Raw genomic sequence first — 27868 nt, 5'->3', positions numbered from 1 at the left:
TACAATCTGTTTACCACACAGCAGCCAGATCACCTATATTTAGCATATGTATTATGTCATGTCTCTTTACTGCTCTAAACTCTTATTATTTCCCAGTCACGCTTAAACGGAAATTTGAAGTCTCTGATATGGACCATCAGTTCCCCAGGAAGCTTTCTTATCTAATGTCTTACCTCATGTTTCCTTGCCCACTTCTTCTCCAGGGAGTGTTACTGAAATACACCAACTTCATTCTCACTTAAGGACTTTTGTGCTAGCCGGATTCTTTACCTGAAATATAACTCCCCGAATATTTTCCTGGGTAGGTCCTTCATTTGGTCATGTGTTTTCTCAATCACCACCCCTACAGAGATGCCTTTCTTTCACAATCTAACTTAACTAGTTGGTTAAGCAAGGGTCGAATCAATATTCTCTGATTCCTTATTTTGCCATTTATATATCACTTATCTTCAACAGTTGGACCATATAATTATTCATTTATCAGTCTATTGCTCACTTTCTCTACTAGAATATTAGTTCTGTGATGACAGGGACTTCTTTTAGTTCACACTGTGTTCCCATAGCCTAGATACATAATGAACACAACCTGATACATAGTGAGTGCTCTAAAATAGTCATAGAATAAATAGACACTTGTGAATGAATGAATAAATTATGCATCTCCCTGGGGAGATGATAACCAAAGTTTGTCATTTCTCATCTATTAGAAGAAGCTCACAAGCTGAAATGAAATTCTAGCCCCACTTTACAACATCTGTAAGTTTTTGTATGTGCTTCTAAACATCTCACCTCAGTTTTCTCATCCACAACACGGACAAATAATAGACGTTCCACATATAGTACAAACCCAAATACAAATAGTACAAATAGTAATGCAAAAAAAAGTATTTAGTACATTGCTGCTGGCAATAAAGTGGGATTGAACAAATATAATTTTCCTTTTCCAAAGTTAGACTCATAACTCATACATTCAGGTTGGTCCTGGCTGTGTTTCAGATGTCCTACACCACATTCGCCCTGACTCAGGCCACAGGGTACCATGGGGGTGACTGAGGAGATCCTCGCAGGCCTTGCCAAGGCCTTCAACCTGAAGCCAGTATGGAGCTGAAGGAATTAAATTTCAAATGCTGAAGGATGGTAACACATTTTCCCAAAAAAAAGGAGAAATGATACAACGAATACAATGGTGCCTGATTTTCATTTTGTATCCATTATCCCCACTGGAAATGTTTCTCTGGGAGTTGATAGAGTATTGGTCACATGGAAATAAAATTTGCATCAGAAAAGGTACACCAATAGGGGCTTCCCTGGTGGCGCAGTGGTTGAGAATCTGCCTGCCAATGCAGGGGACACGGGTTCGAGCCCTGGTCTGGGAAGATTCCACATGCCACGGAGCAACTGGGCCCGTGAGCCACAATTACTGAGCCTGCGTGTCTGGAGCCTGTGCTCTGCAACAAGAGAGGCCGCGATAATGAGAGGCCCGCGCTCCGCGATGAAGAGAGGCCCCCACTTGCCGCAACTAGAGAAAGCCCTCGCACAGAAACGAAAGACCCAACACAACCATAAATAATAAATAAATTAATTTTAAAAAAAAGGTACAAAAAAAAAAAAAAGGTACACCAATAGAGATGTTCATGTAGCCATGCTTACATGTGGCAAAGGCAGTGGTATTAAAACTTGACCACTTTTAGCTGCCCTGTTTTGCAGTGATATTGTTAAATCTTTAAAATAGAAAAATGTTATGTGTGAATAAGAGATATTTGAATTGGAAAACAGGATCTTGTCCATCACACTGTCAAGGTAGGTTTTCTCTAACAGGCTCTATGACTCAAGTTTTATAAATGTAAAAAATATATATTTTTAACCATTATCACTTTATTCTCTTAAGGAATAAGACAATATGTGGGGTGGTTTTTTTTTTTTTTTTTTTTTGACATTCTTGGTACTTTTATAGTTATATAGGCTTGAGTTTAAATAATCTTTTCATCGATTTGTCTCTAGTGAATGAATCTTTTTTTAAAATATGCTTAGAATATTCATTTTGTCTAATGTTCTGTACTTTATTTTATAGTAATATCATGTGGTGCAATAATGATTGTAAAACAGAGGCTTTTCAGTATAAAATCTAGAAATGTTTGGGAGCTTGATGAAATATGACTAGCTTATATAAAAAAACCAAGCACCCAATCTCTGTTTCCATTTTAAATAATGGAAATAGTAAAGGTTAGTGCCAAAGCTCAATGGTTTACTAGAAGTTAAAAATATATACAAGAACCTGGAAGAAATGGACAAATTTTTAGGAAAGCACAACCTTCCAAGACTGAACCAGGAAGAAATAGAAAATATAAACAGATCAATCACAAGGACTGAAATTGAGACTATGATTAAAAATCTTCCAACAAACAAAAGCCCAGGACCACATGGTTTCACAGGCGAATTCTATCAAACATTTAGAGAAGAGCTAACACCTATTCTTCACAAAGTCTTCCAAAATATAGCAGAGGGAGCAACACTCCCAAACTCACTCTACGAGACCACAATCACCCTGATACCAAAACCAGACAAAGATGTCACAAAGAAAGAAAACTACAGGCCAATATCACTGATGAACATAGATTCAAAAATCCTCAACAAAATACTAGCAAAGAAAATCCAACAGCACATTAAAAGGATCATACACCATGATCAAGTGGGTTTTATTCCAGGAATGCAAGGATTCTCCAATATATGCAAATCAATCAATGTGATAAACCATATTAACAAATTGAAAGAGAAAAACAATATGATCATCTCAATAGATGCAGAAAAATCTTTAGACAAATCCAACACGCATTTATGATAAAAACCCTCCAAAAAGTAGGCACAGAGGGAACTTTCCTCAACATAATAAAGGCCATGTATGACAAACCCACAGCCAACATCATTCTCAGTGGTGAAAAACGGAAACCATTTCCACTAAGATCAGGAACAAGACAAGGTTGCCCACTCTCACCACTATTATTTAACCTAGTTTTGGAAGTTTTAGCCACAGCAATCAGAGAAGAAAAAGAAATAAAAGGAATCCAAATCAGAAAAGAACAAGTAAAGCTGTCACTGCTTGCAGATGACATGGTACTATACATAGAGAATCCTAAAGACACTACCAGAAAACTACTAGAGCTAATCAATGAATTTGGTCAAGTAGCAGGATACAAAATTAATGCACAGAAATCTCTTGCATTCCTACATACTGATGATGAAAAATCTGAAACAGAAATTAAGGAAACACTCCCATTTACCATTGCAACAAAAAGAATAAAATACCTAGGAATAAACCTAACTAAGGACACAAAAGACCTGTATGCAGAAAACTATAAGACACTGATGAAAGAAATTAAAGATGTTACAGATAGATGGAGAGATAGATCATGTTCTTGGAATGGGACAATTCAACATCGTGAAAATAACTATACTACCTAACACAATCTACAGATTCAATGCAATTCCTATCAAGCTACCAATGGCATTTTTCACAGAAGTAGAACAAAAAAATCTCACCATTTGTATGGAAAAAAAAGAGACCCCGAATAGCCAAAGCAATCTTGAGAAAGAAAAACGGAGTTGGAGGAAGCAGGCTCCCTGACTGCAGACTACACTACAAAGCTACAGTAATCAAGACAGTATGGTACTGGCACAAAAACAGAAATATAGATCAATGGAACAGGATAGAAAGACCAGAGATAAACCCATGCATATATGGTCACCGTATTTTTGATAAAGGAGGCAAGAATATACAATGGAGAAAACACAGCCTTTTCAATAAGTGGTAATGGGAAAACTGGACAGCTACATGTAAAAGAATGAAATTAGAACACTCCATAACACCATACACAAAAATAAACACAAAATGGATTAAAGACCTAAATGTAAGGCCAGACATATAAAACTCTTAGAGGAAAACATAGGCAGAACACTCCATGACATAAATCACAGAAAGATCCTTTTTGACACCCCCTCTTAGAGAAATGGAAATAAAAACAAAAATGAACAAATGAGACCTAATGAAACTTCTTTTGCACAGCAAAGGAAACCATAAACAAGGCGAAAAGACAACCCTCAGAATGGGAGAAAATATTTGCAAATTAAGCAACTGACAATACATTAATCTCCAAAATTTACAAGCAGCTCATGCAGCTCAATATCAAAAAAACAAACAACCCAATACCAAAATGGGCAGAAGACCTACGTAGACATTTATCCAAGGAAGGTATACAGATTGCCAACAAACACATGAAAGCATGCTTAACGTCACTGATCATTAGAGAAATGTAAATCAAAACTACAATGAGTTCACATCGGTCAGAATGGCCATCATTAAAAAATCTACAAACAATAAATGCTGGAGAGGGTGTGGAGAAAAGGGAACCCTCTTGCACTGTTGGTGGGAATGTAAATTGATACAGCTACTATGAAGAACAGTAAGGAGGTTCCTTAAAAAACTAAAAATAGAAGTACCATACAACCCAGCAATCCCACTACTGGGTATATACCCTGAGAAAACCATAATTCAAAAAGAGTCATGTACCACAATGTTCATTGCAGCTCTGTTTACAATAGCCAGGACATGGAAGCAACCTAACTGTCCACTGCCAGATGAATGGATAAAGAAGATGGGGCAATATATACAATGGAATATTACTCAGCCATAAAAAGAAATGAAACTGAGTTATTTGTAGTGAGGTGGATGGACCTAGAGTCTGTCATACAGAGTGAAGCAAGTCAGAAAGATAAAAACAAATACCATATGGTAACGCATATATACAGAATCTAAAAAAAAAAAATCGTTATGAAAAACCTAGGGGCAGAATAGGTATAAAGACACAGATGTAAAGAATGGACTTGAGGACACTGGGAAAGGCAAGGGTAAGCTGGGACGAAGTGAGAAAGTGGCATAGACTTATATACACTACCAAATGTGAAATAGATAGCTAGTGGGAAGCAGCCGCATAGCACAGGGATATCAGCTCAGTGCTTTGTGACCACCTAGAGGAGTGGGATAGGGAGGGTGGGAGAGAGACGTAAGAGGGAGGAGATATGGGGATATAGGTAAATGTATAGCTGACTTACTATGTTATTAAGCAGAAACTAACACACCGTTGTAAAGCAATTATACTCCAATCAAGATGTTAAAAAAGAAAAACTATATACATGGAAAGTAACATTGAAAAGCTATTTTCACTCTGTTTAATTAAATCACTGCATTTAGCCACTCTTCCAAAGACAGCTAAAAAGGGACTATTAAAAGTGACAATTGTTGTCCAGTATCTGTCACAAAATAATTTGTGTACTATTCAGAGAGTGACAACCATGTCCATGAGATATGATTTTACATATATTTTTGCAAAATATTAATATTATGCTATATTAAATCCTTGGAATTTTATCACCTAAAAGTTTAAGCAATGCTTACTGGAATGTGAAAATAAGCATATGGTATAATGAAAAGGATTGAATGCTGTATATTCTTGCTAACCATTGTAATGAATAAAATCAATTTATATCTCAGTACACTAGTCACAACAGATAGAGAGCGGATATGCAACAAGTGAGTTGTCTTTGGAAGTTTCAATCTTTGTTATGTTAGCACTAGAGCAATGTGGAGGGTCTGACCTTTCTTGGATGTCAGGAGACAGTAATACCAGAAGCATTTATGCACCAATGGTGTGCATACATCTGCAAATGCCAATCTCTGTCTTTAGAGTGGACATCATGGCATCATTTTTATTTAAAAGGAACAAGATATCTTGAGTGTCCTCCATATCTTGCTCATGCTTAATAACAGACTTGAAAGATTACCATATTTTCACAGGGGGGCTTATATTGAACTTTTGGAGTCTCCATTGCTGGTATGAAGTAACTTCACTGAATGTTCCATGGAGTCAAGATGCCAGTCTGGAAAGTTCAGCCTTGAGGCCCAAACACTTAGCAGGGGCTCCAATACAAAATTTTGAATAATTGAATTAATGAACTGATGTGTTTCCAAATGAGATATATGAATGACAAAACATTCCAGATAAACAGAATACCTGTGAAGAACACTGGTGTCACTGGTATATGAAACTCCGCTGCAAGAAGATATGCGCAAAGACAGTTGGAGACCCTCCAAAGAGCTGTCTCTTGCATGTGCTTTATGGACAGGCAGCTTTAAGAAGTAAACAGTGCTCAGATGTTTGCACTTGGCCACCTGCTCTTCTAGCTCTGCAAGCTTTCCTTGAATTCCTTTGTTCACTTTTATGGTTTTATCTGCTATTTTTATATTTAATATTCCCAAACATATTTTTTATTCATATCATTACTTTAAGCCACAGACTCCCTAATATAAATCTGCCTGCTGTACCTATCTAGCCAGAGGCTTATTCCCACAAGAGTATTGAGTGGAGTTCTCTGCTGTTATAACCTAAATGGAAAAAAGAGTTTGAAAAAGAATAGATACAGGTATATGCATAACTAAATCACTTTGCTGTACACCTGAAACTAACACAACATTGTTAATCAATTATACTCCAACATAAAACAAAAATTAAAAAAAACAGAGTTCAAATCTACATGTCCAAAATGGAAATTTGCATGTTACTATTTGTATCAGACTCTCAGAGGCACCACTTTAGGTCTTCTGAACCTCACCACTTCTAGAGACTTGGGTCAGTCTGTCCAGCCTTAGGTGGTGTTCAGCAGGTTATCCCTTCCTCCCCTGGAGGACTGTCCTGAGAGACAGTCATTTATGTGGCCTCTAGGAGAGACCAGTGAGACTGAACCCTCAATCCCATTTATTGTCGGGCAGTCTCTGGCTCAAGAGCACTTCCTCTTGTAAGCTCTACGTTACTCTCCTCTTTTCTCTCTTCCGATCCCTGGGGTTACAGGGCACAACCCAGGCTGACACACCATCAACATCTGCATCTCCTCTGGTGATACTTGCTGATGCCCTCTACTGTACCCTGATACTTCAGCAAAAGCTTAGGAGTCATTCTTGGCTTCTTTTCTTCTTAATCTGCTTGACACAGTAGCTATATCTAGCTGTTGTTCCTTCTAAATAAAAGATGTGTCCATCCCTCTCTATTTCTGCAAACACTGACTTGTGTCAGGCACTCACTTTTCCTTAGATTATTGAAATAGCTTCCTATCCGGTCTTCCTAAGTCTAGTCTTATATCTTGAATTTTAGGCTCCAAACAATATACAGGGATCCAGCTGATCCACCTAAAAGCAGGTCTGAACTTGCCGCCCACAGTTCCAAACCCTCCACCTACCAAACCTTCATCATCTCATTAGAGCTTACATTTTGAAGCTGGTCTCTCATGACTTTCTGTCTCAAATTTTTGCTCCAGAAACACAAAACAAGCCGTTAAAAAGTGCCTGTCTCTTTATCTAGGATACTTTCCCCTCTTCTTCTGCTAAACTCTCACTTCAGAAGCAAAATCAGGCATGCTTTCCTTTATAAATCATACCCATCCTTTCTCAAGCTGGGATAGATGCCTTTCTTCCGTGCAACATAAAGTTCCTTATGCATTTATATATTCATCAGGAGAATGAATCTTGGTTTTGTTTTGTTGTATCCCAGTGCCCTTATGGAATATGATATTCACCCACAGCAGGGATGCCCTTGGTATGGGAAACCTCTACCTCTCCCCAACATTTGAAAGATGTTTTAAACTCTGAAGGAGGGAGACCAGGTAAAGTGTCTGATTCTGAGATGCCTGCTTTGACAGGTATTTTCCCATCTCTCCACCCCTTTCTCCTGAAAATGCACCAGACTATGCTTCCCAAGGGGCAGAAGGGGCCTGTTTTTTACATCTTTATATCTCAATACCCAGAAAAGAACCCAACCATCAGTTAAAAAGTCAATACATATTTACTGAATACATGAATGAATGAATGAATATTACAGGGCTAAAGCTCAGGCACATCTGTGGTCAGACCCAGCTGGGACCAAGTAGTATTCTTAGAAACTTGACTCAGAAACTTGATTTTATATAGTCTCATAATAAGCACACAGGATTTTCTGAGGTTACCAGTTATGTATACTTGCTGAGTGGGCAGACACATTGCCAGAGTCTGCAAAAAAGGGACCTGATCATGGTAATCAGAGAGTTTCTTGAAAGGCCTGAAGGGACTGTCCACCACACCCGGCAGCATCTGCTGCAGCTGAGTACCTTCTCTGGAATTAAGGGACCAGCTGTGGTGACTCTGTGCTACTAAGCCACATCCTGTAGCTACACTAAATGACTTTCCCTGTGTCTGCTGATGTCTTTCCATCAATCACAGCCACTCTCATGGCACCAAGGAAGTATTTATATAGTAATCCTCACTTTTATGATAATTGTCTGTCAATGCTTCCTCCCTCTAAGATGCTGTGACTTTCTTAATGACAGGATCTCTTTCTTTATTTATCTCAATATCCACAGCACGGCAGGAGTTAAAAACATTGTAAAATCAAGGAAACTGTTTGTAGGATGGAGGAATGGTAAGACAGAGCTGGAGGGATACACTGGAACCATATGAGCAAGGATGTCGAGGCTAAGCAGAAACACTCTGCTGTTTGTATAATCTTCACTGCTGTAACCAAGTAACCACGAACTTTCAGTGGCCTAACAACCATTCATTTTTCTTGCTTAGGGGTCTAATGCTAGTCTTCCGATTCAATGGGATTAGGGGGCAAGATTTCTCCATACACTGACTCAGGACCTTCGGATCCTTCCATCCTGTGACTCTCCATTAGCTAGTGACTTGGAGGCTTCTGCATCCAGCCAGAAGGTGAGGGGAGAGAGAAAGTGCAGAAAAAGCTGGCCTCCTTCATATGCTTTAGTCAGTAAGTGACATAATTCATTTCTCTTCCAATTCTATTGATGAGAATGAGTTCTGGGGCACCACCTATATAAGCTACAGGCAAACATTTTCGGTAAAGAGGTAGATAGTAAATGTTTTAAGCTGTTTTTAAGGCCATACATCTCTGTCATGACTACTCAGCTTTATGGTTATAGCCTGAAAGCAGCTATAAAAATAATATGTAAATGATTGGGTGTGGCTCTGTTCCAGTACAACTTTATTTATGGGCACTGAAATTTGAATTTTATTTAATTTATAAGGGACACAGAATATTATTTAAAATTTTCTTCCAACTGTTTAAAACTGTAAAAAGCCTTCTCTGTGCTTGGGCCTTGTGAGGACAGGTAGGTGATGGGTGAACTTATCCTGTGGCTGCAGTTTGCTGAACTTGGACTCAGAGGCAAGGTGCCTGGAAAAGGTCGTCTCTCTCTCAGCAACTGCCTTTAGTCCAAGCTGGCTGACAGCTAGTGAGGTTCCCTTAGTCTGTGCCTCTGGCTACTTAACTGTCCATACGTGACCCTTTCTTCCATATAGCACATGCCCAGCCCCTTCCCAGTCTCATCCAGCTACTACATCCAGCTCAAAGTCAAGGGTTTCTGGGTGATGCCCAGTCCTTCCCGTCAGATCTGGCTGTGGCTCCTTACAGACTCAAAAACAATCCCCACTCTTAATTTGAACAGCTGCAGCAGGGAGAGGATAATGGCACTGGATGTCCCTTCAGAAGGCAAGGGGTGGGAATGCACAGAGATGATGCAAAACAGGAAGTTATCCCCGGTGACACCTCTGCTTCAGCCCTGTAGAGAGTTATTTCTTCCATTAGACTTATTCCCTGTCCATGGTGCCTGGACTGCCTCCCTGGTCGTGTCTGAACTGGGCTCTGGGCAGTATATGTCCCTTAGTGAAGGCAGGTCTTTCACACAATGTCTCGTGCTGGTAAAACTTTGGGCGCCCTAGAGACATTTTATATTTTCAGGGTGTTTTTGGATCCAGGTTTGTGGTTTCTTGGCAGTATACTTCCATTAACATTGAGAAAGCACTACTCTATTTGTATCTGGCCTGGTCTGTGTTAGTAACAACCTGTAATGTTCTTTCCTTGTCTAATTCTCAAGCTGGTTTTATTTTTTTGTTTTCTTCTCCTCTTATATCTTTATCTCTCAACTTAATGACAGCTACCTTGAGGTCATCTGAACAGCATGCTTGAAGGAGATAGAGCATCCTCTGAATTGATCTTTGCTGCATGGCTTAGTTATTTTATGTCTCTGATAGATCTTAATAAGCCTGTGTTGCTCTCAGAATTATATATTCTTAATTCTTTTTTTGGGGGGAGTGGTTACAGAAACAGCTTTCTATCATATGTTAGATCTTTAAAGTTCTCTTCATCTAGTAAATGACAATAAATGCACTTCCTGAACATCACAGGCCAGAGATCAGACACTTTACTTCAGCTCACATCCATGGATGAGAACTAGCTCCATAATCCCACTCAAATGCAAGAAGGGGAGTGGGTGGGTTGTGGAGAGAATTGAACAAATGTGTTCTTGGCTGTGCAACTATTTCTGTGGGGCAGTTCTCTATTATGGAGGGGGTGAATGAACTGTTTTGTTGCAAAGCTGATAGAGAATTTAACTCTTATTCTGAAAGTAATGGTAAGCACTTGGGAGACTGCCATCAATTAATAACAAAAGTAGAAATTGAAAATATGTCTAAAGTGTAGTGCAGTGTATAGAAGCTCAAGGGCCCTGAGGTATATGACATTCCCAGGCTCATCACTGTTTTGAACATAGGAGATAGTTTTTGCAGAGCCATTATTAATCATGAACACTACCATGGGTACTATTATTCATAATAATAAAACATGTTATATATTATCAGACCCTCAAATAATACCATTTGAAAAAAGATTCCTATCAATTTCTACCAGATATATTTGTATAAGTAAAAGCTATCTATATCCATTTCATTGCAAAACTAAAAATAACTTCTTTTTCTTGAATGTTTCATTTCCCAAGTATTAAACTAGACTTTAAAATATAAATATTGATATCTTTCAATTGTCAAGGAAAGCATACAATGCACAGAGATTTGAATGAAACAGGAATAGAACATTGGGAAGTTTCTACAATGCAGAGAAATGAAAATATATTCAGTTAAAAGACCTTATGCAAAGTGAAAAAGTTAAATTCGAATAGAAATGAACCCAATTTATAGTTTAACAAAAACCTAAAAATTTCTTGTTTGTATTCTGCTCTTAAGTGTCTTTGCATCTATTTCTTCTTATTTATTTTAGTATATTATTTTGTTCATTTTGTACTGGGAAAAATAGTTAAAAAACTAAAGTTAGCACGTTTGAACTTCTCATGGAAATCATTATTCTTCTTAGATGACTATTCTCCTAGTTGATTGGAAATGCAGTCAAATAAACATATGTGAAGATGGCTAATCATAAGAGTTACCAAAATGGAAGACCTTCCCATGTCCAGGCAATGTGCTAAGTGCATTGCTTCTATACAATGTCATTCAGTCCTCATGTCAACCATTTTTATTGTCCTTATTTACAGGTAAGGAAACTGAAATACAGAGGTTAAGTAATTTTGCCAAGGTTATTTTTATAGGAAGCAGTAGAACTGAACTTTGAAACTTGGTATATCTGACATAAACTTTTCTGCCACAGAAATACACCAACTTGAGTCAAAGCCACTTTTCATAAAACCATCTAGTTAACTAGCAATTAAAAGGTTCTCTAGTCTCCATCTGTGTAACTCAACAAAGGCAATCCTTCTGGAGTTGCAGCATATTAACCATGTTTTGTGATCAAATCTGTGTAATAAGAAAAAAAAATTTTACTTACTTTTAGGGAAAGAATTGCGTTTATTTGTGAAATATGACAGAACATTTAATTCCGAAAATATAGGCCTGAGACATAGTGCAGAAGTTAAAAAAAAAAAAATGACATAATGAAAGTTAATTGCTCTTCTTACTATGATAGGAAAATTTTAAATTGAGTTTCTAGAGTGTGAGGGATTAAGGATTCCTATAATAATAAGATGAGGACATATTCTAGGGAGGGCACACAACTTGAAATAAGATTGGGACTGAGGCCCAGAACAGATCTTAAGAAATACCTGAGGTGGAAATGGTCAAGGGATTTCTAAAACCAAAGATGGATAATATTCAATGTTTCATATTTCTGCCTTGTTATTCTGTTCTCTGAAATACTTGACCCCTTTTTCCTAACCTCCACCACCCTAATTTCATGTTAGCTTTTCTTTGGAAAAATCTAGGAAAAAGGATAACGTTGATTTTTAATATGAGGAGGAACAAAGGAGAAACAACAATTACAATGAAAACAATAGCTAATAATGATAAGTACCTGCTAGGTATTTGACACTATTCTAAGAATTTTTTTTAAATGTATATTTAATCATGCATCTCTTACAGCAACACTGTGTGGCCAGCATTCTTGACACCATCACCACATAAAAATGAAGGAAGCACTAAGTCACACAGATAATATGGTGCAAAACCATCTAAGGCATGGTTCTAGAGTCACTGTTCTCACCTTCCCACTTGATTGCTCTGAGCTTTAGAATCAGAGTGCAAGTGACATCAGGGTGTCACTTCACTTGAGGAATGTAAGTAAAGAGAGTGTGACAGAAGCTATGCTTTTAAACATAAGTACCCTAGTGATCATGGGGAGAACAGAATTTACGTATGCGTGGGGATCAAGTCATTTTTAAATACATTAAAGGAAATTATGATTTCACAATGATCACTCCATTCCTGATATTTGAGGAATTGCAAGAAATATAAATATTTACACAAATATGCAATTAAGTACCTTAGATGTTAATAAAGCCTAGATTGTTAAAAGACTTAAATTATGCACTTACTAGCTCTATTCTAATGTATCTTTAGACACAATTGCATGTCTAGTCATTGGATAACTCATCTGTGTATTCTTTTGTCCCATATGTACTCTTAAAAAACCTCTACTCATACAGATTAAAGCTACCTTGCCATTCTCAAATCAAAAGAATCCTGAAATATGTGATCAAATCCATTACAGAATTCTAGAGGAGAAATCATTTAAACATATTGTGAAAGAAACTGAATATATCAGATATATCACAAAATATAAGAAATAATAAAAAATTCAGTTATAGATATAAGAACTATTCATTTTCTAAATTTTATTTATTATTAAGACCACTGGGATTATCTAGTTTTTATTTGGAGAATCCAGAAATTAAAGAAAACTTATTTCCAAGCACATATATGTACCTTTTTATTCCCAAATTCCCATATATTTACAAAATTAAAAACAAGAACAAACAAAAAATCTTTGATATATGGGAGTGAGTCTAGCTGTCTGAGAAAATACAAATATTTTCCAAGTACGTAGTAGATCATCTCTGCACTTTCCCTGTAGAACTGTAGAATTTGATTAAAATACAGCTAAAACATTTTCCATAGTATGAGTTTATGAAGCAAAGCTTCCACTATAACCTAAATGATTTTAAATCTTAAATCTTAAATGGTTAAAATACTTGATATAGTTGATATCATCTTTAAAAAAATTTAATATATAGTCCATATAAATCTACATATTTAATATAAATTTCAATAAATTGTGTTGGGAAACTGGATGTCTACATGCAAAAGAATGAAATTGAACCCTTATCTTATACCATAAACAAAAACCAACTTAAAATGGATTAAAGACTTAACTATAAGACCTGAAACTGTAAAACTCCCAGAAAGGTTTTACCTAAGGAAAAACTCCTTGACATTGGCCCTTGGAAATGATATTTTGGATATGATACCAAAAGCTCAAGCAACAAAAATAGCAATAAACAAAAGGAACTACATTAAAAAAAAAAAAGGCTTCTGCACAGCAAGGGAAATAATTAACAAAAGGAAAAGGCAACATATATTGGGAGAAAATATGTGTAAACCATATAACTGATAAAGGGTTAATATCTTAAATATATAAGAAACTCATACACCTCAATAGCAAAAAAAGCAAATAATCTGATTAAAAAAATGGGCAAAGGACCCAAGTAGATATTTTTCCAAAGAAGATACACAAATGGTCAACAAGCATGTGGAAACTTGCTCAACATCACTACTCATAAGGAAATGCAAATCAAATCCACAATGAGATACCACCTCACACCTGTTAGGGAGCTTATTACCACAAAAACAAAAGATGACAAGTTTGGAGGAGGATTTGAAGAAATGGGAGACCTGTATACTGTTGGTGGGATTGTAACTGGCACAGCCATTATGGAAAATAATATGGAGATTCCTCAAAATACTAAAAATAGAATTACCATATGATCTGGCAATCCCTTTTCTGGGCATATACCCAAAGGAAATGAAATGAGTACCTCAAAGAGATATTTGCACCCCAATGCTCATTGAAGTAATAACTAATATATGGAAACAACCTGATGTCTGCCAATGGATGAATTAATAAAGAAATTTTCATAGGTATATATAATTGATTGGAATATTATTCAGTCTTTAAAAGGAAGGAGATCCTGCCATTTATGGCAACATGCATGAAAGTGGAGGACAGTATGGTAAGTGAAATGAGCTAGCATCAAAAAGAATAAAATACCTAGGAACAAACTTACCTAAGGAGGCAAAAGAGCTGTACTCCAAAAGCTACAAGATGCTGATGAAAGAAATTGAAGATGACACAGATGGAAAGATATACTGTATTCTTGGATTGGAAGAATCAATATTGTCAAAAAGATCATATTACCCAAGACAGTATACAGATTCAATGCAGTCCCTATCATATTACCAATGGCATTTTTCACAAACTAGAACAAAAAAATATATAAAATTTGTATGGAAACACAAAAGACCCCAAATAACTAAAACAATCCTGAGAAAGAAGAATGGAGCTAGAGGAGTCAGGCTCCCTGACTTCAGACTATACTACAAAGCTACAGGAATCAAAACAGTATGGTACTGGCACAAAAACAGAAATACAGATCAATGGAACAGGATAGGAAGCCCAGAAATAAAGCCACGCACTTATGGTCAATTTCTATAACAAAGGAGGTAAGACTATACGATGGAGAAAAAGCCTCTTTAATAAGTGGTGCTGGGAAAACTGGACAGCTACATGTAAAAAAATGAAATTAGAAAATTCTCTAACACCATAAACAAAATAAACTCGAAGTAGATCTGAGTGGACTAAGTCAGACACAGAAAGACAAATATCATATGATATTGCTTATATGTAGAATCTAAAAAAGCGTATGAATGAACTTATTTACAAAACAGATGTAGAAAACAAACTTATGGCTACCAGGGGATGGGGGGAGGGATAAATTGGGAGATTGAGATTGACATATACACAATACTATATATAAAACAGATAACTAATAAGAATCTGCTGTATAGCACAGGGAACCCTGTTCAATACTTTGTAATGGCCTATATGGGAAAGAATCTAAAAAAAGAGTGGATATATGTATATGTAAAACTGATTCACTTTGCTATACACCTGAAACTAACACAACATTGTAAATCAAATATATTCCAAGAAAAAAAAAAAAGAAAAATCTAAGTGTAAGACTGGATACTTTAAAACTCCTAGAGGAAAATACAGGCAGAACACACTTTGATGTAAATTACAGCAATATGTTTTTGAATTTTTTAAATTAGGAGTTTGGGATTAACATATATACACTACTACATATAAAATAGATAAACAACAAGGACCTACTGTATAGCACAGGGACCTATATTCAATATCTTTTAATAACCTATAATGGAAAATAATTTGAAAAAGGTTATATATATATAATATATATACACAATATATACATATAACTGAATCACTTTGCTGTATACCTGAAACTAACACAACACTGTAAATTGACTGTATTTCGATAAAAAAAGGTGAAAAAAATAAGCTATTCTCAGAAAGAAAAATATTACATGACCTCACTTATAGTGAAATCTAAAGTCAAATACACAGAAGTAGAGAGTGGAACAGTGGTTACTAGGGGTAGGTAAGTGTCGGAAGTGAGGAGATGTTGGCTAAAGGGTACAAAGCTGCAGTTATGTAGGATGAATAAGTCTAGAGATTTAATGTACAAAATGATGATGGTTGTTAATAATACTGTAGATATTAGGTGCTTCCTTTGAAACTTATTATTTTTATTTTAATAAAATATATATTTAAAGTGTACATATGATGATTTGATAAACATATATGTAGTAAAATGTTTATTATAGTCAAGCTAACTAACATATCCATCTCCTCACATAGTTACCACATTTTTTACGATGAGAGCACCTGAAATCTACTGCAAATTTTCAGTGTTCAGTTCAGTATTATTAACTATAGTCATCTGTTATTAAACTTCGTAGTAGATATTAAAATTCTCCTATACTATTGTCCTCATCATGGGAATCAGCAACTCATGGCACGGTTCATCTACACGAAACCATTACACTCAGCTGTCGGTCATGAAAGGTAGGCAAGTCAGGGCAGACACATTCAAAACAGAGTTCCTACACCTGTGATAGATTCAGCTTCACGTGGCAAACTCTCATCTCTTCAGTCCCAAATGTACAAATGTACATTGAATACTAAACCACAATTTCAACTCTTCTCCATCATCTGGCCTTTACTTGTAAATGATAATCACGTCTCTAGGAAACCAAGAGTGCATCGATCTCATATCGGCACATTGTGATGAGACAAGTATCAGACTGGTTAAAGAACTGGAGAAAATTGTAACATATTATTTCATTTTAGATCTTATTTTATTATGTTTTTGAAGATAATAAATGATAAACCTTTGGATTCCCATTTCTGAGCAATCAAATTTTTCTTTTAGATTTTGTTTTGAAGGTTCATACTGTCTACTTAAAAATGATGGTGGAGGGTTTTTTAAAAAAATAAATGACATTTTACATATTACTTAGGATGTTAAAACTATGCCTTAATCTTCTACTAATAAAACATTTAAATCAAATATTTATTTAATAGTAGGGCATTTAGATTGGCACCACAAATTTATAACAGCATGCTATGTACTATATAACTTACTCCTTTCTGAAAAGCCAATAATACTCATTTTAATGATACTAGTGGCCTGTTGAGATGATCTGTAAACAAACAGTTAAAAAGTAGAAAATGATCTCTGGTGCTTTCAGCCTTTTGTTTCTGAATCATTGCCTTTGACGTGAATACTTCTTACCATTATCATAACATACTCCTTCAGAAATAGTAATTATTTAAAAGAGAGTACAAATAAAACTTAGTCCAGACTATTTAATAATATATAGAGACATTTGAGAATGCGTAATAAAGGGTAAGATGGCTGTTTGGATATAATGCAGCTTTAAAAGTGCACAAAAATGGTATGCTGCCATAGTTATCATTTTTTCTCACTCAATATGTTATAAGATCTATCCATATTGACACATATAGGTGAATTTCATTCTTTTCAGCTGGCTTGTATTTCATCATGTTTACCATCCTTTTAAACATCCATTTCCCTGCTTTCCAATGTTTTACTATTTCTAATAAGGCTCATCAGAGTGTCACTGGATCACATCAGGGTGCCTCTCTAGGGAAGAAAACTGGAGGAGGAATAACTGATTTAGCTGTTCTTGACATCATACTACATTGGTACCTGATCCCTGAGCCTGAATGGAAGATCAAATTCATATAAGACATAAGCCAGTACATGGTGAAAAGTTCCTGCCTGAGGTATACACTATGTAGTTATTAAGAACACAGGTGAAGTAAATATAGGTTCCTATTAAAATAGACAGGAAATAGGGGCTTCCCTGGTGGCACAGTGGTTAAGAATCCGCCTGTCAATACAGGGGACACGGGTTCGAACCCTGGTCCGGGAAGATCCCACGTGCCCCAGAGCAACTAAACCCGTGCGCCACAACTACTGAGCTTGCACTCTAGAGTCCGCGCTCCACAAGAGAAGCCATGGCAATGAAAAGCCTGAGCACCACAACCAAGAGTAGCCCCCGCTCTCCCGCAACTAGAGAAAAGCCTGCTTGCAGCACCCAATGCAGCCAAAAATAAAATAAATAATAAAAAAATAAATTAAAAGAAAAGACAAATCAATTTCTTCCATGTTTAAAAAAAATAGACAGGAAATAATATAACAATCTAAAGGTGAAAGGATTTGTTATATAAATAAATATAATTGTCAATTCTATCACTGGAAAAAACCTTGGTAGAAAAATTCAAGCAAACAAAAAAACAAACAACAACAACAAAATAAACAAAACCCCAAATACCATAATAGGTGAATTGATTTTCTTGTCATTGCTATGCTGAAATTTCCAGTTATTGCTGGATTTTCTTATATCACCAGTATAAAGTTGATTGCTAAGAAAGAGGTGAGGAACTAGAACATACTATTCTAAAAATTTAAGTCTTTTGGTCAATTTAAAAATGCATCAAGCAAGAGATCCACAAATTTTGGGGATATTCACTCTATGTGTGTAAGACAGGAGCTAGTATTAATTTTGGTTTTGGCTTCTCAATAGCAGCATCTCAGTGTTAAAAGTAATATCAGATGATGGGGCTTCCCTGGTGGCGCAGTGGTTAGGAATCTGCCTGCCAATGCAGGGGACACGGGTTTGAGCCCTGGTTTGGGAGGATCCCATATGCCGCGGAGCAGCTAGGCCTGTGAGCCACAACTACTGAGCCTGCGCGTCTGGAGCCTGTGCTCCGCAACACGAGAGGCCGCGACAGTGAGAGGCCCGCGCACCGCGATGAGGAGTGGCCCCCGCTCGCCGCAACTAGAGAAAGCCCTCGCACAGAAACGAAGACCCAACACAGCCATAAATAAATAAATAAATAAATTTATAAAAAAAAAGTAATATCAGATGCTAAGACTACAGTCCCTGTAAGAAAATTCTGAATCACCCGGAATCCTCTACTGTTGAAACAGCCATCTGTAGAGAAGCCTTGTTGTAATGATCAGGTAAACAGAGTGCCATCAGGCATTTTAAAGGAAAGCAGCAGTTCTCATGGGAGACCCTATAGAGTCTGGGAGACCGCAATAATTTTTCATATGGCCTGCGAGGTTAAAATATTTTTAATAATGATACTAACATGTTATTTGACTTTTTCACTGTGTTTACATTTGCACTGGTGATCCAAGAACAATGGTGGAGAAAACTGCTGATGACTAAAAATAGTAGTACCAAGTTATACTAACAGGTATAGTGTTCTCTACTAACAGTTTAAAAATCCAAATTTCACATGAGTGTACTTGAGGCAGTGGCAAAATTATTATTTTTTAAAATTATAATTTATAAGTATATGCCTTTTTACTAAGGTGTGTGAAGCAAAGGGGAGTATGCATAAAGTATACTTCTCTGCGTGCTGAAGTGTGAAGGTTGTCTCCAGAAGAAGCAATTTGTGATTATTTGATGTGTGAGAGCAACTAGCTGCTTCTTTTCATGGCAGACAATTTTACTTGAAAGAACTAGTATTCAAACTATGGTTATGCAATCTTAGGTATTAGGTAGACATTTTCTCAAAAACAAAATGAGACTGTCACTTCAAGGAAAACAACTAACAGTATTCATTGCCAATGATAAAAATTGAGTTTTAAGACAAATATTAGAATTTTGGAAAAATCTAAAATGCACCCTTTTGCACTTGACAGCTTTACAATACTTAAAGACACTCTGGTGAGATTGGAGGGGATATTCACAGATAAGATTTTTCAGTATTTTATATTGATATGTGTTGACATTTGGGTTACTTGAATAACTCAAGGAACCAATATTTTTCTGGACATAGTACAAAATTGTGCATGGGTACAAGATTCATTCAAAATGCAAGATAAAACAATGGATTTTCATTTACAGAATATGAAAAGTTCACTGATTGGATTTTACATTTCACATTGCAACTAATGTTTAACAATCTATAACTTACCAAGTTTTGGTGTAATATCAAAGATGAGTATTCCCAGTTGCTTGAAAAGGCTACTTAAGTACCCCTATTATTTCCAAGTACATATCTATGTGAAGACTGAATTTCTTCAGCTACTTCAACAGAACAGTTACTGGACAGACTGAATGCAGAAACATATATCAAAATCCAGTATCTTCATTAAGCTAGACATTAAAGATATTTGCAAGAAATGTGAAACCACCAATCTTCTCATTATTTTTATTTGTTGATTTGGTAAGTGTATTTATTTTTCATAAAAACATATTATTTGAGGTTATGTAGCAAATTTATCTTTTCATTTTATGAGTTAAATAATAAATATATTTAAAACTCTTCTGTTTTCATTTCTAGTATGGTAAATATTGATAAACAATTCCATGTAAAAAAACTCTTTGCAGTCAAAATAATTTTTAAGAGCGCAAAGACCAAAATGTTTGAGAATCACTTGGTACACTGAATCTAAAAGGAATTTCATAATAAAAATTTGTTTGAAGAAATAATCATAGTAGGATCACAAAATATTTTATACTGCACATCTTTGAGCATCTACTATTCGAGGCCCTGGGGAAACAGGAGTGGAAGAGGCCTGTAGAGTCCATGCCTGCAAGGAGCTCAGGTCATAGTAAGGGAGCCATCAAGGAAACTTATGATCAAATGAAAACTACATTCAAATAGTGGCATCTCTCATAAAGAATAAAAAACAAATTATGGAAATAAAGAGTGACTAGGAGACATGCATGGGAGGTCACTTCATTTTCGGAGGTCTAGGAAGGCCTCTCTGATCAGGTCATAAATGTTGAGAAGCAGCCAGACTGGTGAAGAAGGGCTTGGGGAGATGATGCAGTGGCTTCTGGAGAAAGGACTAGAGGGCAACTTTCTGGAAATGGTGGAAAATTTGGCAAAGAAGACCAGCCTCACTGAACTTTAAACAGAGAAGACAGTCCAATTTTATCTTCTTTATAATTATGAGGGAAAGGTTACTTTTCTGATTTTACAGAGAAGACTGAGGAATCAGGCAAATTTAAACCTTACTCAGTGTCATACAGCCAATAATTTAGAGAATTAGGCTTTGAAAACTATTACAAACCAATCCAATATAATAGCTCTCTTAGGAGAAGTGGTCTTAAATAAAATAAAGTGGTGGTAGTAGTTGGTGAGAGGGACAGTGTAAATGTCCAGAGAAATTTAATAGTCTCCACTTTCTCTAAACACAAGTAAAGTGCCTTTTATATGTTCACAGCTGTGTTGGATATTGTAGGGAGGGATAATATCACTTCATATTTTTTAAAAAAACAATATCACAAAATGGAGGTCAAACGACCAAATGGCATTGGATGTAAACAAAATAGGTCCTCTAGAGAAGAAAGAACAAGAAAAGACAAGGTTAAGAATTCCCTTGCACATAGCTGAGATCACACAATTTTTGGTTTTGTTTTATACTCATTTTTTTTAACATCTTTATTAGAGTATAATTGCTTTACAATGGTGTGTCAGTTTCTGCTTTATAACAAAGTGAATCAGTTATACATATATGTATGTCCCCATATCTCTTCCCTCTTGCATCTCCCTCCCTCCCACCCTCCCTATCCAACCCCTCTAGGTGGTCACAAAGCACCGAGCTGATCTCCCTGTGCTATGGGGCTTTTATACTCATTCTTAAAACAAAAGTTAAATGTGCCCTACTTTCCCAAAATTAAAAAAGTAGTTTGCTTATCAAATTGCTAAATTAACAGATTATTATATAAATTATAGAAAGATTCTATCATTTTCAATGAATTTGCTACCTAGTGACTGCCCTTAATTCATTTAACTATAAGTTAACAGATCATAGTATTTCACACAGAGGCAGAGAGCAAAGAATTTCAGAGTTAAATATTAGGAAATACTGCTAACTGCAAACCAATTAAAAATGGAGATAGACTTTCAACATAAATTAGGAATAAATGGTAAAATATAAGGACTTACTGGTGTTGGATTTATATTAAATTTTCTAGAACTTATTCAGTGTGAATTTGTAAGATATTAGGTTTTCATTTGATTAAAAACAAAACAAGCAAACAAAAAAGCTTGGTATCATAGGTGCCACATAAATATTTAAATGTATTAGCCAAAGAGGAAACAATGAGGAATGAGTTATCCTTTTACCTTCTGAAGTATTTCCTTAATTTTTGAATATACACAATTTCCCCCTACCGCTGAAGGAAATATTTGGCTATATTCAAATATGTAATGTTCTTATAGCCTTCTGTTTTTATTTTTCTTAAAGCACTCTTCATTTGTATATGTTAGTTTGAATATTTCATCAATATCTCCTCTACTACACTATAAACTCCTTAAGGACAGTCACTGTGTGACTGTTTATTCACCTTAAACCATAGTGAATAGTAGAATTTCAATATTTCAAAAATTTTTAGTAGAATATATCAGTGTGTTTCTTCTGTTGACAAACAGGCTTTTATACTGTCCTGCTCCACCACCCTCTGCCCCACAGGTAGAGATTTCTGTATCCAGAAGCAGATTATCTGAAAGGAATGTCACCAATAATGAAAATTTAAGCACAATGACAACTTTTTGAGAGTAATATTTTAGAATTAAACACTACCCTAAACAATACACCACATACATGACTGTCAGTGTGCTTATATTTGAAATGCTCTGAGAGATGATGTTTTTTGATCATATTTAACTGATCATTTGTTGGTAGATATGCTGAATCTTATACAGCACAAAGCAGAAACTCATTATAAATAAATGGCCCAACTTAATTGGGATGTAGCTTAAAAATGCTATAGTCTGTAAAGAAAGTAACATAAAATGTAAAAGTGGAAGAGAAAGCAAAATGAAGAAAATATATTCTAGTCCTGATTAGATGATTTCAAATGGATATGGTACTTTTGGAGTGGTTATTTGAACAAGTATTTGAGAAATCATTAGTAGTGTCTTACCTGCAACTGTCAATGTGAATTTTTTTCACTGCCTTGGATGGGATGAAAGATCCCCAGTTATTGATTTCTATAACTTCTATGCAGCCAGTAAAATTCTCAACTGGTCCAGAAATCTGAGAGGGAGGAAGGGAAGGAGGGAGAGAGAGGAAGAGAGGCAGAGAGAGAAAGAGAGAGAGTGTAATTTATACTATTTCTACAATGTATTATTCTTGCTGCAAACTAGTCAGAGAGTACAATCAGATTGGGGGGTCTGATTTGATTTATTCAATATATTGGTAGAAATTAATACAACTCTTTCATAAATATTATTCTAAAAATTAGTAGGAAAGATTACCATTTTAGTCAAAAATTACTTGGAATCTGTATCTTACTATGGTATGAATTACACAAAGTCACTCATAGGAATAAAGAAAACATTTTCATTATTTATTGGAACATAGGAAAAAAGCTGATACACTCATCCTATCCATCAAGAAGTTACACTCTTCCATCTTTTGCCTCTGTTCCTTGTACTTTTTCTTTTGACATTAGTTACCTTATCCCATCCACAGCTATGGAACAGCAAGAAAAATTTCTCTTTCCAGGGGCAAAGGAAACACAGAATAAGCTACAAATATTTTGTCACATCCTGTAGCCCTGATGCATTCTGCATGCCTTTTGTGTTCAGTTGTGTGACTTATCCTTTTTGGAATAACTTGTGCAAAAAAAGATATCCAGAAAGATTGCCAAAGGGCCAAGAGCAAAAAGAGAAAATGACTTTGGAAAGCATTCATTTTGATGAACAAATATAACCTCTTAAACAGACATGACTTCTCATTGTATTCACTGTGAATATGCAGTATGACACCAGTAATTATATGTCTATATAAATGTACATTGTGTTAAAAAAAGAAATTAGAAAAACTAAAAGGACTCAATAGTTAGAAATGAGTATTTATTTCAGGTTCTGTCTTCTGTTTCTCACTATTATTAAAAAATTCAAGCTAAGATGGAGCAAATCATGACCAGGGCAATCATTGTATTTAGACACTGAAAAATAAGTTGTCCACCTTGATTTTTGAATTACTAATATACACTGCTCACATTCTCAAGACTTGGCTTCTCATTGAGTGTAACATCAGAAAGAAAGAAAAAGAAAGTAAACAAGAAATCAAGAAAGAAAAAGAAAAACATAGATGGGAGGAAGGAAAGAGAGAAAGAGAAAAAGAAAAGAAAGAAGGGAAGAGAAAGAAAGCAAGCTTTTGACTTGTATAAACATTTTTTTGGGTGAATGTATTTTATTTCATCTTTTAACTTGAGTCTTAGTTTTAAAACTCTTAAACATTTTCTTCCTCTTTCTGATGTAGGCTCAAATATACTGCAAATCCTCTCAGCAAGTAACACTCTCTCAAGCGTAAAAAGTGACTGAATTAGAAAACAAAACAGTATTTCAAAAAGAAGTCAGCTGATAACAAGGAAAATAGAAACATTTGGCTCTTATGTACTGCAGAAGGGAATATATTCATTTGTAATTGTTAGCTTAAAGGTTTTATGGGCCTCATGAATGGTTTTGTTTATCAAATTTAATTTTTTATTTTTATCTCAGTTATACATGAAGCTTGCTTTTAAAATTTAAAATAAAGTTTACATATACTACTCCTGAAACATCATAAACATGTGAATTAGTAAAGTTTAAATTAAAAACTGAAAAAAAATTGATCTTAGAAAAATGCTTTTGATTGTAATGATTGTGAATGTTAAACTTTATTTTGACAAAGCTAAGCAATGGCATGATTTCAGTGCATATTTAAGTAGATATTTTTCTCTATTCATGAAGATCTACATTATTTATGATAATGAAGAGTACAAAGAAGGTTTTAGCTTTAAAAATAAATATGAAGCCACTAGAGAGCTATACAAAATGTTCTGAAAGAAAATGATTCTGATTATCCTATTGAGAAACTTCTTGGAATTCTATGATTCAGTCTCATTCACGTTAATTAAAAATAAATATTAATTTATTCATCTTGGTCTTTTAAAATAGCAAGAAAAATTTCCATGGCCTTTAAACTTGAACAAATTCAAAATTCTTTCATTTCTTATTTATTAATAAACTCACAACTCTCCAATTCTCTCACACATTAACTTCTGGCCGTCTTGTTTAGAAAGAGTTATTTGGTCTTCAAATTCTCACATAAGTCTTTTTCACTTTGAATATGAAAATTTTATTTTGCAAAACATAAGTCAAATGTATACCCAGAAATACTAAATCTAAATACTAATCTCCAATCACATGCATTTTAGATAATTTCTAGTGTTGAGAATTTTTTTCCTTTGAATTTGATTAACATATAGTAATCTGGTTAGTTAGGTTTCCAGGACAAAAGTAATACGGAAATGTAATGTGCATAATTGATGTGAGCAGTTACAATGTAACAATATATAATAGATTCATTAAGGACAAGAAATACTGAATTGCTTAGATTATAGAAATGGTAATTTTGCATGTTACCTTTCTTCCAAAGATAAAATTTTTTTTTTAATTTTATTTATTTATTTATGGCTGTGTTGGGTCTTCGTTTCTATGCGAGGTCTTTCTCTAGTTGCGGCAGCTGGGGGCCACTCTTCATCGCGGTGCACGGGCCTCTCACTATCGCAGCCTCACTTGTTGCGGAGCACAGGCTCCAGACGCGCAGCCTCAGCAATTGTGGCTCACGGGCCTAGTCGCTCCGTGGCATGTGGTATCTTCCCAAACCAGGGCTTGAACCCGTGTCCCCTGCATTAGCAGGCAGATTCTCAACCACTGCGCCACCAGGGAAGCCACGATTATAGAAATGGTAATTTTGCATGTTACCTTTTTCCAAAGAGAAAAATTTTTATACTCACATATAATCCTGCAATTTCTCGAATCCAGTTCTTAGTTTTATTCAAGACAAATAATGAAATTATGACTCCCAGTTATTTCTAAACAGTGTAAAATGGCAATGTGGTATGCCATCACACTGAATCAGGAATATGATTCATGGTACTGACCAGTAATAGCAGAGTTCTCTTTATTTTTTTCCTTTCAAACTTGTGCTGTCTCAAAATTATAAGTATATCTTCAATATATTATCATTTTTCTTCCTCCATATTAACAGAAGGATATTTAATTGTATCTCTGGCATTTCCTGGCCTTTCCTCTCACTCCTTTAAAGAGAGTTGAAGTCAGGAATTTTCCATACTGTATAAACAAGGCTTCATGTTAATATTCAATAGCTGGTACACAAAGTTCAGTTAGGGGACTCACATGGCTATAGCTTAGACTGTATACAATCTTCTAAATTTACAAATAAACACTTTTAAGCACAAATATACCATATGATTTTTTAAATTATTTTTTAAATGCCTAAATATTTAATGTTATGTAAAAAAAGTTGTAAAAATGAGGGGAGTGCTCATTTTTTTGTTGTCCTGACTTAGTACACACACAATTACTTAAGTATATGGATTCTTGGTTAACCTGCTATTAAGTGGTAATATTAATGACTAGTTTCCTATCTTCCTAATCAGTAGCTTATAACTTTCAATTTACATTATGTCGCTTATGTTTTTAAATGATTCTCCAGTGCACCTACTGTAAATGATTTGGCCAAATTCAAATGACCTTTTAGATTAGTGGACTTTAAAAAGCAATAAATTTGGTTTGGAAGCAATTGAGAAATAGTCAATTGGTATTACAAAAACAACTCCAATAGTTTACTCTTTACTTTAGATTGTTTTATCAATTACTCTATTTCTTTGCTTTTAATAAGAAGGTCTTAGGTACACTATAGTAATTTGATATATTTTTGAGAAATTTAAAAAATAGAGATTCTTTAAAGCTGACAATACTAGTAGATGAAATCAATGGTTTTCCTACTGTGTGACCTGAGGATTCAAAGTATAGGTCAAATATTATATTTCTGTTTTTAAGATTTCTACATGTTTCTTTAATAGAGTTGATTTTTTTGGTGATTATATTTCTACTTGATTTTTTTTTTACCTTAATTATATATGTATATTTTTTATTTATTTATTTTTTAACACCTGTATTGGAGTATAATTGCTTTACAATGGTGTGTTAGTTTCTGCTTTATAACAAAGTGAATCAGTTATACATATACATATGTTCCCATATCTCTTCCCTCTTGTGTCTCCCTCCCTCCCATCCTCCCTATTCCACCCCTCTAGGTGGTCACAAACACTGAGCTGATCTCCCTGTGCTATGCGGCTGCTTCCCACTAGCTATCTATTTTACGTTTGGTACTGTATATATGTTCATGCCACTCTCTCACTTTGTCCAAGCTTACCCTTCCTCCTCCCCATATCTTCAACTCCATTCTCTAGTAGGTCTGTGTCTTTATTCTCGTCTTGCCCCTAGGTTCTTCACGAATTTTTTTTTTTTCTTAGATTCCATATATATGTGTTAGCATACAGTATTTGTTTTTCTCTTTCTGACTTACTTCACTCTGTATGACAGACTCTAGGTCTATCCACCTCACTACAAATAACTCAATTTAGTTTCTTTTTATGGCTGAGTAATACTCCATTGTATATATGTGCCACATCTTCTTTATCCATTCATCTGTCGATGGACACTTAGGTTGCTTCCATGTCCTGGCTATTGTAAATAGAGCTGCAATGAACATGTGGTACATGACTATTTTTGAATTATGGTTTTCACAGGGTATATGCCCAGTAGTGGGATTGCTGGGTCGTATGGTAGTTCTGTTTTAAGGAACCTCCATACTGTTCTCCATAGTGGCTATATCAATTTACATTCCCACCAACAGTGCAAGAGGGTTCCCTTTTCTCCACACCCTCTCCAGCATTTACTGTTTGTAGATTTTTTGATGATGGCCATTCTGACTGGTGTGAGATGATATCTCATTGAAGTTTTGATTTGCATTTCTCTAATGATTAATGATGTTGACCATTCTTTCTTGTGTTTGTTGGCAATCTGTATATCTTCTTTGGAGAAATGTCTATTTAGGTCTTTTGCCCATTATTGGATTGGGTTGTTTGTCTTTTTGATATTGAGCTGCATGAGTTGCTTGTAAATTTTAGAGATTAATCCTTTGTCAGTTGTTT

The 27868-nt window shown here is 35.3% G+C and overlaps 1 protein-coding gene across 1 annotated transcript in view; it reads right to left on the bottom strand.

Annotated features, from left to right (window-relative positions):
* EYS (eyes shut homolog) overlaps nt 1–27868 on the bottom strand; it is a 1726005-nt gene that overhangs the window by 568267 nt on the left and 1129870 nt on the right. Inside the window, exon 28 of the mRNA XM_059941649.1 lies at nt 22778–22890. Coding sequence (XP_059797632.1) covers nt 22778–22890 — 113 coding nt within the window. The remainder of the gene's footprint in view (nt 1–22777; nt 22891–27868) is intronic.

Source organism: Balaenoptera ricei, chromosome 12, assembly GCF_028023285.1.
Source record: "Balaenoptera ricei isolate mBalRic1 chromosome 12, mBalRic1.hap2, whole genome shotgun sequence".
Lineage (NCBI taxonomy): Eukaryota > Metazoa > Chordata > Mammalia > Artiodactyla > Balaenopteridae > Balaenoptera > Balaenoptera ricei.
Note: the sequence above shows the minus strand (reverse complement) of the source record. Positions and strands in the feature narration are given on the sequence as shown.